General features: G+C 35.1%; 1 protein-coding gene across 1 annotated transcript; it reads right to left on the bottom strand.

The window, feature by feature from the left end:
• Positions 1–423: 423 nt before the first annotated feature.
• On the bottom strand, positions 424–12,152 carry LOC144973220 (E3 ubiquitin-protein ligase ZNF598-like). The gene is made up of 6 exons (XM_078915390.1): positions 11,789–12,152; positions 7,871–8,113; positions 7,278–7,489; positions 6,386–6,603; positions 4,261–4,339; positions 424–2,655 (listed from the first exon to the last, which is right to left on the bottom strand). The coding sequence occupies exons 1-6, from the start codon at positions 11,957–11,959 to the stop codon at positions 564–566; spliced, it is 3,015 nt and encodes a 1,004-aa protein (XP_078771516.1). The 5' UTR covers positions 11,960–12,152; the 3' UTR covers positions 424–563.
• Positions 12,153–15,957: the final 3,805 nt, after the last annotated feature.

Here is a 15,957-nt window from a genome sequence, read left to right as displayed (position 1 = left end):
GAAAAAAAAAAAACGACCCTCATTTAGACCACCATAAAACAATAATCATATTGGGTGAGAAGAATGGATAAAAAAATAAATAGCAAAACTAAATTAAAATATGCAATGTCAGAGATGAAGCATACCTAAATAAATATAATTTGTGAAATATTGTCTGTTTTGTTTTTAAGGGTTTTTATGTGACAGAAATCCAAGATATAAGTAAAATAAAGACTGAGAAGGATACTTGAGAATAAAAATAAAAATTGTTACAAGACAAGACCAATCATAAATATTACTGCAATAATCGCTAGTAGTCTCAAAATCAAATATATATCTATGCCAAGATTATGACTGACAATTCAACGCATCTCAAATGTCACATGGTAAACAAAATAAACTTTGATGGCTTGATTCTGACAACAATTAAACACTTAGAACTCTCCCAAAGTAAAACCAACACCCATTTAATGACAGCATATTTATATATTATATATATATATATATATATATATATGTGATCAGAATTGAATATTACACAATTTACAAGATAAGAATTGCTTCCATCAACAAGAGGCACAATATCAGGTCTTAATCCATGCTCCTTTTAAAGGACAGTTTGCTCCACTACTGTTACTCTTACTGTTTACATCTCTAAGGGATGGAAAATCGTTATCATCACCACCATGCTGAATATTATGGTGTTGGAAATCCTTGTTTAGAACAATCTGACCACATTTACCACAAGGTGACAAGTTTTTGAAATCATCTTTTGCATCCTGCAAATTAGAACTGGAACGTACAGATGAAACAACTTGGTGTTCAAACCAAAGCTCTTGCTGCTTGTTGATGTCTGGAAGAAGAGCCAACAGCTCTGGAAAAATAACTTTAAAATCAGACTCCCCAATCAGAAGTTGACAGTTGGTGTAATACCCGCTTGCACTGATATTTCCTTGGCGAAACTGAAAGGAAAAGGCCTTAAATTTGTTGAAACCATCTTCAACTGTCTCCAAGCAGGATCTTATGTTTTGAACTAAGGCTTGATTGCGATTAGTAAAGTCAGCTGGTTGTATGTAATCATAGACACTGAAAGTTGGTTTAGAAAGTCCTGGGGGTGCAGGCTTTGAGAATCCTGGAGGAGCTGAAATATTCTTAGGTTGTTGTAAGTGAAAGGAGGATGGCGCAAAGCCTGGCGGAGCATCAGTGCTCTGAATTGATGGAGACATTGCATGGAGGGAAGGAAAGCTATTATCATTATCAACATTCATATTTGATTCATTCTTAAGCTTTTCAATTTTGCCATTTTCATTGTCTCTTATTTCTGTCGTATTGTTCACTTTGGACCTTGAATATTTAATATTAGTTTCATTATGAATTGCTTTTTGCTTGTTTCCATTCTCATCAGTAGCATAACTTTTCTTCTCTCTACTTGTTGCATTTGAGGTGCTCATATTCATTAGGCCTGAAGCAATATCATTTAAAGACTTGTCCGCTGGTCCTTTCTTATTCTTTTTTGACTTATGTGTCGCTGTATCAACTGCTTTAGACACTACTTTTTTATTTTCACCACCCTTTAGCTGCTTCTTATTATTAGTCTGTTTGGTTCCAACATCTTTCGGCAGACCAGGAAAATCCTTTTTATTCACTACATTTTTCTTTGAACTCCCATATGAAGGACTTTCTCTACTAGATTTATTTTCATTATGACGTTCAGGTGGCACCTTGTTTAACTTGTAATCATGAAGTAACTCAGAGGACCTGTGATCAGATTTTGTAGCCTGTGTATTCTTATTATCTGAATTTGATTTTGATTTGGACCAGGACATATTACCCCCAATTGGAGTCTGTCTGGGTGTCCCACCCCCAAGAGAGGGGAAATCGTTATCAATTGTAAAAGGTTTAACTTTAGGTGTAGCCTTCTTTGGTTGTGACTCTGAAATTTCTTTAGGCTTTTCAGTAATTATGGACACAGTCGGTGCAGTTGAGGTAGATTGTGGGACTTCAGTAACAGAGGATTTCTGCAACCAAGAGGAACTTGAATTGTCACCAGCTGTGCGGCCTTTTTGGGAAGCTGATTTACTTTTACCTGCAAGACTTGGATAGTCATTTTCAGTCACTGAAGGAACCTGTGATGCCCAGCGCTCTTTGGTAGCATTTTTGACAATGCCAAGAGAGACTGGTTGAGACTCCCTAGGTTTTTCCTTCGTTATTACTGGACGAGAAATATCTGAGGTTGCATGTGTGATGGCTGCATAATTTTTATTTGTTTTACTATTTGAAGCACCTAAAGATGGAAAATCTTCCTCGCGTTTGGAAGTTGCTGTTGCAGTTTTATGGATTTTGCCATTTGAAGAGGCTAAACTGGAAAAATTGTCGTCACGTTTGCAAGCTTCTGATACAGTTTTAGCAATATTACTGCTTGATGCACCAAGGCTAGGAAAATCTTTCTCATTTTTTACAGTGTTTGCTTTCTGAGAACTTGCAGCTCCAAGACTGGGAAAGTCTTCTTTCTGTGATTTAGAAACATTTTTTTGTTGAACTTGAGGAACTGGTAAACCATTAAGAGTGGGAAAATCTTGAATGGGATCTGGTACACGTTCTTCGACTGGTGGCCTCACATTCTCCTGTAACGAGGCTTCCAGGGCTCTTTGCAAATTGGGATCATCATTGTGCCTTCTGTTAATAAAAAAAAATAAAAAAATTCATTAAACAATTTTAAATAAATTTCTGCTACATATGTATTAACAATATTTAGGGCAATGAAGTATGACCAACAAGTATAGCTTGAAACAGAAAATATGATGTATGCTATTAAAAGTAACAACCCATTCAATTAAATCACACATCTATCAAAACACAAAGTGGTGCAGTGCACCTCGTTTACAACGAAGCCAAGGGAATCGGAGGTCAATGTTTATTGAAACCGAGGTTTTGTGGAATCTGAGGTGTCATTTTTGACATTAAGATAAAATCAGTGAAGATAATAGCATTTTGTCAAAAAGGAGGAAAATTTCTCAGTCTCTCGATCAAACACAAGCAAAATGTAAAAATAACAGGAACATAGTTTTGTATTATGTAAAATATTACTACTAGTGTAAATCCATTCTTATCATTAGACATGAATTTACTTTTTGCAAATATTTAATGAATTGTCCTTTTCACAGAACATTTTTAAGGCCTACAATATTGTTCAAATAAAAGGCCAGAAAGCGTTGTTTTCTTTTGATTTTTACTATATAAAGCAGGCTACAATATCTTTGTTACCAAAACCTAATGGTTATGCAGCTTATAAATACAACACAAGAATCTCTCAAATTTCAAACCATAGTCCAAAGGCAACAAAAAAAAAAGAAGAGTAAACTAAGCCAATCGCCATTGCTTTATTGTATCACTGTATGGCCAGATTATTTAAAGAGAGAGAGAGAGAGAGAGAGAGAGAGAGAGAGAGAGAGAGAGAGAGAGAGAGAGAAGGAGAGAGAGAGAGAGAAATTTTTTAAAAGGCAATAGGCACCTACAACAGAGAAAAAAAATCGAGACCCATGATCTAAGACATAATGCTGATTTTGTGGTTTTGAGGAAAATGTTTGACACGGCAAATTCAGCGGAAAATTTCTGAGAAATTCCCTAAATTCCGGAATTCCGCGGAAGATTATCATCACTGAAGTGCATTTACATTGAAGATGTAGGGGGTTTTCTAGTCAATTAATGATTCTTCTCCCAGATTTACTGGATGTAGAGCATCTTTATTATTAATAGGATGCAAAATATAACACAATTATAGAAATTCTGTTGACAAAAAGAATGTCGGAATACTGGGCTATATTTGCCAAGAAAACAATGCATATCTTTTTATTGCGGAGGGGAAATGATGAAAGCAAAGGTATAAGCTGATCCAATGTTTTTATGGAAATGATTATCATCCCATGTTGCTGTCTTTGCTGCTAGTGCTGCCTGGTCAAGCCCAATTAACTTCATTTTGTATCAGCCCAATAATTTCAAAAATGTACCAGGATGCTGACTTTCATACTTAAAACAAATATGTATCTTTTGTTGACACATTCAATGCTGAAAGCCATAAATGAAATCAAATGAGACTGCTAATAATACAACAGTGGAAAAGAAAAATTACAGCAATAGGTAAAATCTAAACTCGTTCAGCAAAGATTGTGTATAAATTAGAAAACAAAAGCACTAGAATGCACTTTTTAGTGTTAAGGGTCTGAAGATCATAAGAATTTTTTTTTTTTTATCTGGATAAATGTACAACTATCTTGCACCAACCTTCTATTTCCATATCTGTCATTTCTGTTTCTATGTCTGTATGTACTTGAGTCCTCATAATCATCTGAGTTAATTCCACCTTTTAAAACCAAAATAATTAAAACCATTATAAGTACTTATAATACAAGTTACATTCGGGAAACTGAAGTTCAGTGACAATCATGATGATGATGTTTGCTTTATAAGTAACCAAGGAAAAATTAAAGATTCAGGAAAGGTGAAAACACAGTTCAGAAATGGATTCAAAAAGCAATCTTTACATGTGAGTGTCCAGACATTAACATGCATAGTTATCATTATAATGCTCAGTCTGAATTAGCCATACAATAGGTGTGGTTCTATATGTTGAGATATTGTCTTGACAGAAAGAAAGAGAGAGAAAGAGAGAGAAAGAGAGAGAGAGAGAGAGAGAGAGAGAGAGAGAGAGAGAGAGAGAGAGAGAGAGTTAATTGATCTTTTTATAACTAGAAGAAGGAAGTTGTGATTTGTTTTAAAAACACAACTGCAACTTATAAGCTCGCCAACTGCAATATCATACTACATCTGAGTAGAAAATAAAAAATATAGATCCATTTACCCCCCATCCACTTTTCGATCGGCAACTCAATGAAGACCACCACGGGTCGTGTGTCACTATTTGACATTTGGCATCAGTCTATTTTGGGTGACATCATAAAATATAAGTGTCATCAAAGTTCAAACAACTTAACAAGAGCGCCAAAATATGACACATTACAGGATGGTTGTTGTAAAATGAAAGGAAGAGTACAATTCCTACTTTTTTGAAGGATGTCTAGTGCTTGACACTTAACAGAATTTATAGAGCAAAATCATAATCATACTATCGGAAATCTGACAATTGTCGGAAGATTTACAGACCTGTATACAGTGCAACACGCGTTTGTCGAACACGCAATCAACAAATTCACAGGTAAAATGAACAAGGACAGAATTCCCAAATTATGTCCTACCTTGTCTTAGTAAAATGTTTACGGCATCCACAAACAGTTTCACAGTTTCAACGAACTAAACTGAGACTTTCGGCCAACACACTGGCCACTAAGAGAGAGAGAGGAAGAGAGGGGAGAGAGACAGAGAGATAGAGATAGAGAGAGAGAGAGAAAGAGAGAGAGAGAGAGAGAGAGAGAGAGGGAGAGAGAGAGAGAGAGAGAGAGAGAGAGAGAGAGAGAGAGAGAGAGAGAGAGAGAGCAGAGCAACTTGCGTTGTGTTGTTGTCTTCGTGAAATAGCCTGAAACTGACCCAAACAAACAAAAAAAAGAAATCAAGTTATAAAACAAGATGACAATCGCGAAAAATAAGTTATTTACTGTGAATTGTATTCAATAACACAACCAAAGGAATCATTTATTTCCTTGAGCACCACTGACAACTCATTTTTTATCTTTTTTTAAACTTGTGATCAGTCGTGTAATGTGACATAAATTTGTGGTCAGTCTCAGTTATGGCCATCTTGTACTGCCTGACCCAAAACAATCAGACCCACAATGTGTGGTATTTATTACAACATGCGGACTCACTAACAAAAAGAGAGAGAGAGAGAGAGAGAGAGAGAGAGAGAGAGAGAGAGAGAGAGAGAGAGAGAGAGAGGGGGAGAGAGAAAAGTCTAATAAAAGACAATTAAATAACCTTAAGATGTTCCAAACAGATGTCACAAGCAAATATTTGATGTCCTCTCCTCATGTGGGTTTGCAACTGCGACATCTGACAACACCGTGCCTGATTTTCAATCCTCTGTGACAAGCACTGGATAACCATGGACTCAGACTATATAGTCTTACGAAGGGTACATGTGTGTGTTGACAAGTGCCGTCATCCTTACCGATTTCATCACATCCTACCATGTTATCCTGTATGCTGTTTTGTATGGCGTTGTGATGTGTGTTTTGTTTGTCTGAGATTATTTTACAAACAAAAAAAAAAAACGAATGTACGAGATCCGGTTGCTTAAACATTGAGATCATACACTTGTATAGTAGGCTACATCAACTTTTGTCTCTCATGACCTACAGCCGTATCCATATATTTGATGAAACTTTCCGCATGTCCCATGCAGTGCGTGTTGCACTGTAGTTAGTTAATAATGATGTATGGAAATGACACTTACTTCCTCGACTATATCCCTGGTGCCTTGGAGCAAACTGGAAATCAACTTGAATCGTCCTATTCTCTCTAGATTTCATGTTGTGTACAGTAGCTTTATGAGATTTCAAATCAATCTCTGATGCAAAGGCATGAGTAAAGCGAGTGGTTGGGCTCCCACATTCATCTTCTGCACAAAGAAAATGACTTTCACCAAAGTGCCCAAGAAGGTCAGAGTAATCACTGGAACAAAGTCAAAACAGTGAATACAAGATTAGGATTGATGGACAAGGATAATGGGTGACTTATATTTTGGGATGAGGGAAAATACAATCTACAATCGTAAAATACAATTAATAGGGACACCAAAAAAGGGAGTCTTGATTTAAAAAAAAATAATAGGGGTAATTCTGAAGATAGTTAAAATAACGTCTGACGACCCAAACTTAAAATTATTTGGTGAAATTAAGAAGTTAATATGCACTGAGAACACAAATCATCACATAATAGCTAGGCTGACAATAAAAAATTGGCAACATGATTAAAATGTAATCGCAATATAATTTTTGTCATAATCCCATGGAGTCCTTAGAATAGAGAAATAAAGAGTAAAAGAGTAAATCCAATTTTATTTAGTTACTCGAGAGTATGCATCCCAAAATAAGAGAGAAATAATGTGTGTGAAAGGCTTCTAGAATTCCCACAAACTAAATTGAGTTCATGAGGTCTCATTTAAAGGTAAAATCAAGCGGGACACTTTCACAAATTCCCAGAGAATAAGAAAATAATATTCATGGTTTGGAGAGAAAAGACTTCCTTTCAAAATTAAAAAAAAATATATCTTTGTTATATATTTCAAAGGAAAGTAAACAAATATAAATAAATAAACAAAAATAGAATAATTATATAACACTCACTTGTAATAGGCATTGGAACCTTGCTGATCACAAAAATGACAGAAGAAATGGTCCTTGCGAAGATGTTTCATTAATTCGTCTTTATCCAAGTAGCGGGCATCACAAAATTCACAAAGAGGATGGCCTTTGTATGATTTGTCATCTTTATCACCAACTCGACGGTGAACTGCTAAACTCTTTCTATCGTAAAATTTAGTCTCATAGGGGAATATCTGGAGATGAAACATTTTCATTGGTATTAAAATCAAAACAGTTGACAGAATGACAACTTGCAGAATTATAAAGATATCACTGTTAGACCCTAAATAAAGTCTGCAGTAAAAGAAACCACACAAAAGCATCAGACAGACCACAGAATCAAATATACAAAATATAACTTTTGCCAAAGTATAAAATAAAATTATCTGAGCATTACCTTGTCTTGAAAGAAAGAGAGAGAGAGAGAGAGAGAGAGAGAGAGAGAGAGAGAGAGAGAGAGAGAGAGAGAGAGAGAGGGGGGGGGGGAGAAAGAGAAAGAGAGAGAGAGGGAGAGAGAGAGAGAGAGACACAGAGAGAGAGAGAGAGAGAGATCTAATAAAAGACATTGAAATAACCTTAAGATGTTCCAAACAGATGTCACAAGCAAATAGTTGATGTTCTCTCCTCATGTGGGTTTGCAACTGAGCAAAAGTCCTTTCTGGTTTTCTCTTTGGGCACTGTCTACATCGGAACTCAAGCAAATCCAAATACATATCCTCAATTTCTTCAGTCTCATAAAATATCTTGTTTTTGCGATTTGGGATGCATCTGCGTAGATCTATGTCTTTAAAAGGCACATTGTCGTAAATAAAAGCAACCTGAAAGAAGAATAAAATAGATATTATTGTCCATTATTTACAAATTTGACTGTTTATCTTTTTTTTATTTTAAATAGGGACTTATGTGATAATCAGGATTGGTGTATACTCGGTAGTCATCTTGATTTTCTTTGTTCAAAATTGATAATTTTTACTCAATCCTATTCTCAGTCTCCTTTTCTTCTCTGAAAAGTCAAGACCCTGGTCTCCCTAGCCAAAATCGACCAGGTCTACCTACCCAAATTGATCGGTATTGGCTAGGGAGACCATTCTCACCACAGATTAAGAGACCCTATTCATTCACATTCAAATTTGATTAAGGGGAAATATATATATATATATATATATATATATATATATATATATATATATATATATATATATATATATATATATATATATATATATATATATATATATATATATAATCAGAGGCAACACAAATAAAAAAGGATAGATGGCGTGTGTTTATGAGTATGAGGGCATGAGAGAGTGAGAGAAAGAGAGAGAGAAAGCGATAGACAGACAGGCAGAGAAGACAAAGAATGTGCTTGTGTGTGTTTTGATATCATAAAACACCAACCCCCCACCCCATGAAAAGAAAGCAAAACAAAAAAATATATTTTTCATTATCATTTCTTTTTAAAGCGAGAAAATAAACGTTAAGGTTTTGTGCTGGGTGTAATAAGGATAAAAGCATCATAAAAGTAAATTTCAGAAATTGAAAAATAAAAACAACAAAAAAATCTTATCTTTGTATTCTACAGTCGATAATTTGCAATCTATTATATACTTATACTTATATTCTTTGTCATGATAATATCACTGTTGCAACTGCGAGGATAAAAGTACCATAACAGTAAATTTCAGAACTTGAGAAAAAAACACAACAAAAACATTAATATCCTTGTATTACACGGTTGATAATTTGCAATATATTATATACCTATATTATTTGTCATGATAATATGCTGCTGCCTTTCAAAATGAAAAGATAAAAAAAAAACAATTCATAACAACAGTTAAAAAATGAAGACGATTTTGGGGGTCGGGAGGCCAAAATCCCTACTAATACTTTTACAGATCATTTAAACTATGACTATGAAAGTCAAAATCATGGTCTCCCTAGCCAAAACATTTTGCTAAGTCGGTTGTCGTTTACTATTCCGGCCGATGCCATTATTCACTATTACTCACTACTCACCGTGTTTCATATCATTTTCAATATTAAATGTGATGGCAAACATTATAAATATACTTATCATATACATTATATTTATATATATTAATATATACCCGAATAGCCACGGGAGACTATTCAGACGAGTCTGAATTGCCACTTCGTGTTGTAAAACTACGGAAGTCCTTCCCGTTTATTTTTTCAATTTGTCAATATATATAGTTATATAGTTTATATAGTAGCATTTTAAAAACTCTAGAACAAACCTTGATTGACTAGTGAAAGTTTAAACTTTCCTAATAGGCTGCAGCTATTCGGACTCGAGTCTGAATAGTCTCCCGTGGGTAATCAGACTCAAATTCCAATGCGCATGTGCAATCAACCGATTATTCAGACTGAGTCTGAATAGTCTTCCATGGCAGTATAATTTTTGCTTGGTTGTTTGTTGTTGTTTTTTTGTTTTTTAAATTTTTGTTGTTGTTTTAATATCTTAATTATTGATAATTGCCTAAAATTAATGCAAATCAAAATTACGATTGTAGTAACTATCATCAGGAGATGAGAAAGACAAAAGCCAGTGTCTACGTACACGGTAACCGGACACCTAGCCTCAGGATCTATGTACATGGTAGCTCCGGTAACTGTTTTGCCGCTACAATACAAGCAATGGATAGACCTCGCTCTGTATGTGTGTGTGTTATTTTAAAAAATCAACAATACAATTTAAGCCATTAAAGGCGATATTCAAGGTTACCGTGTACGTCGATCCTGAGGCTAGGTGCCCGGTTAGTAACGAAAATAATTATACCAAAATTCTGCGATTTTCCTCTTTATAAAACGAAGTTATGCATCTTTAATTGAACCCCCCTAAAACTTATAGTAAAAGCGAACGGCAATTTCCAGTCATAACTTTCTTATGGGCGAGTTAGGTTACAATTTGACTCCCACTGTTGCTGCTCACTAAACTGCCTAAAATTACCGTGTACGTAGACACTCCGAAGACAAAATCATGGATCAATTGAAGTCCAAATAGAAATTAAAAAGAAGAGTTTAAAAACTCTTCAAAAGTAACAAGTCAGTCACAGTAACTGTGGTATAAATGAAAAGCTTTTCTTACAGCATAACACGATGTCCAAATAAAATCAGGACAAAAATAAATAATTATAAAATTACATATTCTGATAGTGTGAGACAGGCAACAATCCTTCTACAGTCCAAAGTAGGGGTATGAGCTAAGTTAGTGTGATATGGGTGAGCTCTTTTTCTAGTTCTTTGTCACTCCCACCCTCTGCCTACTGCCCACATTGTGTCGTCTTCCCCTCTGTATGCGCACAAATATGAGTCCGAATAGCCACGAGAGACTATTCAGACTCGAGTCCGAATTGCCACTTCGCTCCTATTTTTCTAATACGACCATTGTTTTAGTTGTAGTTTTAGTTTTCCGACGCCGTTTTGTGAAGTATTGAAAGTGACAGCAGTCCTAGGTTTGTTTGTTTTTTTCTATTAGGGTCAGTTCGCGGTCGGGATTTTTTTTTTCTATTATTGGATCTAGTTTTGTGGACGTGTGATACTAAATTGTATTGTCTTGTGCGAAGCAGACAGGAAATTAACAGGTGTCGGTTTTGGGCTTTGGGGCGAACAACACCATGGTCTAGGAATTTGTCCGCGAAATAAAAATGATTCCCGGTCGTCCCCAAAATTGTGGCCAGAATGAGCAAATTATAGAAACAAGAGATGATCAATAAAGTTAACAGGTAGGTAGGTAATGAAAATTTAAATGGTTGGTGGACTATGAACAGATTTGATGATTAACAACTTTCTTCCTGGTTGAAAATAAAAAGACGAATTGCCAGTTTGATGTTTTCAGATCAAAGTAACAAAAGAAATTTTATTGATCCATTTGCTTTAAAATATTTTTTTTTAAAAGCGCTGGATTTGACATTTGATCACTATTTACTTTCATCTTGTGTTAAATATCACTTGATATATTAACTGTTTTGGGACACAACCACTAGTATTTTTTCCAGAATATTTGGTATTTTTCACGCCTAGTTTGGCATTTTGCATAAAATCTTTCTGCCCACTTGCTACATGCGTCTGGGGATAACTATCCCCAGACAGGCGTCTGGGGATAACAAAAATTGGTTATCCCCAGACACCTGTCTGGGGATAACAAATTTTCATTATCCCCAGACAGGCAAAGGTGCTTGCTAGGGGGTGATTTTCCTTTTATTTATTACTATAGTCTATACTATTAGGGTTAGTTTCTACAACTTACTAGGTTTTATGTTTTGTTAGGGTTAGTTGAGGGAATATTTGAGTTGTTTCCCTTAGCACGAGGAGCTTTTGGAAGGTCTCTCGTCTTTCCCAGTATCTGCTGACACTTTCCGGACAGGACTGACATTGTGACATGTTCATGTTGACTTCTCCAATTCCAATCTTGGTGGAAGTTGGAGTTGACCTTAACTTATTATCACGTTATGCTTCCTTCTTACCTGAGGCATCGCACTCCGACAAATAGGACAATCCATTTGCTCACATAAGACACGCATTCTTGTTGAACATTTGTAACATACTGGATGATCACAGTGTCCGACGGCAAAAATGTGCATTGTATCGTGGCAAACTGTGCAGGCGTTGTCACCGGTGCTGTCTAGTCGTTCCATTTTCAATGAATGTGAATGAGCTATATAATATGAAAGACGTAATGGATATTTCTCTCAAAGTACCTGTACCAGAGATATGAAAAAAACACAATCAAGTTAATCAAGTCGGCAATCAATCCTCGTTTATATAATGTAGACGGTGTCACACGGTGATCTCCAATGATGGTGCAACACGGACATTACAGGAAGTTCTACGTAACAGTTATAAATAGGCTAGAGGAATTCTTGTTCTTAAAATAGACGAAACATTTGAAAAGGCCTGAACGACGTTATAAATTATGCAGGTCTGACATCCGAACCCACTTATGGGCCTAGTTTAACAGTGTTGTAATGGACAATATTTTGCGTCATTTTTTAAGATTTCCATTACAACATCCTGTAAGGAATTGGATTATCAGACCTGTCAATAAATGAACGTTGGACTGAACAAGTATGTATGAAAGGTGCAAAAGCAAGAAAGAAAATTACAAGAAAAAAAATCCCAAAATATCAGTCGTGTGATTCCATATTGATGCTATGCATTTAGATAAAATATTCACAACGTCCGCCAGCTTTATCAAAGAGCCCAACACACAAAACTGTGTGTAACCTTTTATAGTAATCGTATTAGTAATAAATCTTTATTGTCCACAAAATGAAAAATCTTTAGTGGTTTACGTTGCTGGAACAAATAAAATAAACATAAATAGAAATGAGTGGATTTTATAATAATATGATCCTCATAACAGATTTACTTCACAATACATACAGTCAACAGGGAACAAAATGTTTTAATGCATCGAAATAAAGACTGATTAGATTTCAAATATATCCACAGTTACTAAGTCAGTCTCTCTCTCTCTCTCTCTCTCTCTCTCTCTCTCTCTCTCTCTCTCTCTCTCTCTCTTCATCTATCTTTCTTTAATGTTTATAGTCTGATTAATATAATTTAGTGAGAATTAATCACTGGTAGGCGGTATAAAAGTAATAAGAGCTGAGTGACGTAAACTTTCTTCCTTCTATACGCTCTATACGCTTTTACAAAGGGTCGCAAGCCAGCAGCAAAAGATATAGAAATGTGTGGATCTTATAATAATATGATCATCATACCAAATTTATTTCACAATGACATAAAGTCATCCTTACAATTTTATTCAACAAGGAACATAATGTTTTTAATGCATCGAAATAAAGACTGATTTTAAATGTAACCACAGTTACTAAGTTACTCACTTGAACTACTCACTCCTCTTTCAATACACTTTTAAACAACGGTCCCAATTTCTTTCACACATCATTCCCCCCCCCCCCCTTCTCTCTCTCTCTCTCTCTCTCTCTCTCTCTCTCTCTCTCTCTCTCTCTCTCTCTCAGTGGATGGCATGCTTAGAGTAGAAAGTGGTGCCAGAATCAGAAGAAGAAAATGACTTACACATGCTATATTTGTAAATACAAAAGAAATAAAACAATTTTAAAGAGAAGACTTAACTTGCTTAAATACTTGTGCATGATGATGATTCTATCCCTGCAAATCTTTTGTTGTTGTTGTTGTTGTTGTTGTTGTTTTGTTTTGTTTTTTTGTAATTTGTTTGTAGAAATCACGAACGGCAGCTATATCAGCTTTGTGAATTGACCAAACCATCAAAGAATTCAACCGCTTCTGCTTCATTTCGCAAGAATATTTTAACTCATACATTTATTAATTCATCAAACCAGAGACGTTTTAACACTGGTAGAGGAACATTTTCTAAAATTGACTTAACGAACACTTCAAAATCGGAATGAAATGTGTCGCGCATATTTTGTTGTTCTACCAAATATAATACCAGACTTTCAATTCGAAAAAAATAGAGAAAAATGCTCAAAACTGTCACAATAACGGGAAATTATGTCTCACGTCTTCACACAAGTTCAACTTTAATATATTGATTTGAGTTTGAACAAAGAAGGAAATGACGTAAAAATTTAACACTTGACGCCACTGATTTTGATATTTCATATAATCTTCATTGTACCGTAAAGCCTCTGAAAGTTGATATTAATAACTGAAAAAGTATTTAAACAGCGCAAATAATCAAATTCTTAATCTGTATTGTTGTTTTGTTTTGTTATTTTAATCAAATAGGAAACATTATCTTTGTTGGTCGTGCACATATTTGCAGGTCTGGTAACAGAACTGAATTATGGGCTTGTTTTAACAGAGTTGTAATGGACAATATCAGATCTGCAAGTAAGATCGCGTCGGTCGTGGGTGTATCGAAAAGACATGCAAATCATCAGTGCCATACAACAGAAAATTCTAGAGAGAAGAATCTTTAAGCTTGGATATGAATTATGAAACGGACTTTAGTCTAAAGGCCAGTACCTATTACCAATGATAGACAGCAATTTGGTTATATAATATGGACAAGTTTTTCGGGGGAAATTATTCCTTTTGGTAAAACACCTGAAGCTCAATTTTCATTTTATCCGATTAAAAAAATCTGAACAAATGTGTATGAAAGGCGCCAGACAAAGCAAGAAAGAAAAATACAAGAAAAATAAAACATCCCCAAAAATCAGTCTACCTCGACTACCTGCTACCAAACGGTCGTTGCAGTTATCGCGTCTATGTAGGAGGATTGGCTAATAGGAATAGACAAATAGGAGTCAGATAGTTCCCCAAAGACAAAGTTATCTGGTGCCACGTTTACCCTGATATAGTTGGGTTAAAGTTCCTGACAACTTGACAGATAGTAAGAAAATTTTGTAGTTTAAAGAAATAGGTAGTAGAAGTAGTGGTAGATTATTGGCACGTTATATAGGGATATATAGGTTCAGAAGGTAAGTATTATTCCCCGTTAAAGCAGAAATACTTTAATATAAATCAACAGAATTACCTCACACAAGTTAACACATAATTAGCCAAAAGAATAATAGCATATTTTAATTAAGTGAAGTTAGGCTATGGGTAGTTAATTTCATCCCTTATGGTCCGCTACTCAATTTTTTTTAATGGGATCCTTATCTGTTTGGATGTGACTGGTGGCGGCGTTAAGGTTGCTTCTGCCTGGTTATTTTGTTGAGGAGCCTTTTCCATTCTTCGGTTGTCCCAGTGGATCACATGATAGAATCAACCCTGGATCAACTTGGAACCAATAAATGGACATATACTCGGTACCCCGATCTGTGAAAAAACCGGAGCAAATATTGACTAGTTGTAACATTTTTATATTCCTTATGATTATGAGCAGTGATGTCGTGAAGATTTTCAATGAACAACTCTTGACATCACCACTGATCTAAATTTTTGTTAGTCATGCTCCTGAATTTAATTAACGGGGTGCATGAAGGTTAGTAGGGGAAAGATAAGTTTACAATGCGAGCATATGAATCAATACATATAAATACATAATAGTACGCGTTTTAGCGACAGCACATTTGTAAATGTAATTCGTGTTATTCATTCATTTGGAAGACATACATACATACATACATATACAATAATATACATATATAGACAAAGAGAGTGAATGAAAAGTTTGTTATAATAACATGAATTATCGATTTCTGTTATTTTATAGGTTGTGTCTACTTACGTTTAAGTATATACATCCTTTCTTTAAAAAATATAGCCTTGTGGAGAACATTGTGCTTATTTGAGTCAATAAAAAAATTGATACGGCGCACAACTCTACTGAAAGATTTGAAAAATAGAAATGTATTTTTTACAGATAGATAAATAGACAACTTGATTTCCTTTTATAATTTAAAGTCAGTTTGAAAGTTCGTTAAGTCAAACAGATATCATAAAAAATTTAGCGAAGACACTAACATCTCATGGCCACACCCTCAACTCTATCTGTCCAGTAGAGTCCTTACTTCCGTTGTGTTGATTTAGCGGTGATCAGTGTTGTTATTGTTATGAAGTAGTGTGTTCTCATTGCGTGTATGTTTATATGTGTGCGTGTGTGTGTGTATGTGTGTGTGTGTGTGTGTGGTGTATACATGTGTGTGTGTGTGTGTGTTTTGGAATGTGGTTG

Source organism: Berghia stephanieae, chromosome 5 (genome assembly GCF_034508935.2).
Source record: "Berghia stephanieae isolate SIO BIC M18660-M18661 chromosome 5, UCSD_Bste_1.3, whole genome shotgun sequence".
Taxonomy (NCBI): domain Eukaryota; kingdom Metazoa; phylum Mollusca; class Gastropoda; order Nudibranchia; family Aeolidiidae; genus Berghia; species Berghia stephanieae.
Note: the sequence above shows the minus strand (reverse complement) of the source record. Positions and strands in the feature narration are given on the sequence as shown.

Excerpts from the sequence above, each read along its gene's own strand:
- LOC144973220 (XM_078915390.1), bottom strand. The coding sequence starts at position 11,959 with ATGGAACGACTAGACAGCACCGGTGACAACGCCTGCACAGTTTGCCAC. Across the intron at positions 8,114-11,788 it reads GTCGGAGTGCGATGCCTCAG|GTTGCTTTTATTTACGACAA; the intron begins GTAAGAAGGAAG and ends TTCTTCTTTCAG. Across the intron at positions 2,656-4,260 it reads GACAGATATGGAAATAGAAG|AAGGCACAATGATGATCCCA; the intron begins GTTGGTGCAAGA and ends TTTTATTAACAG.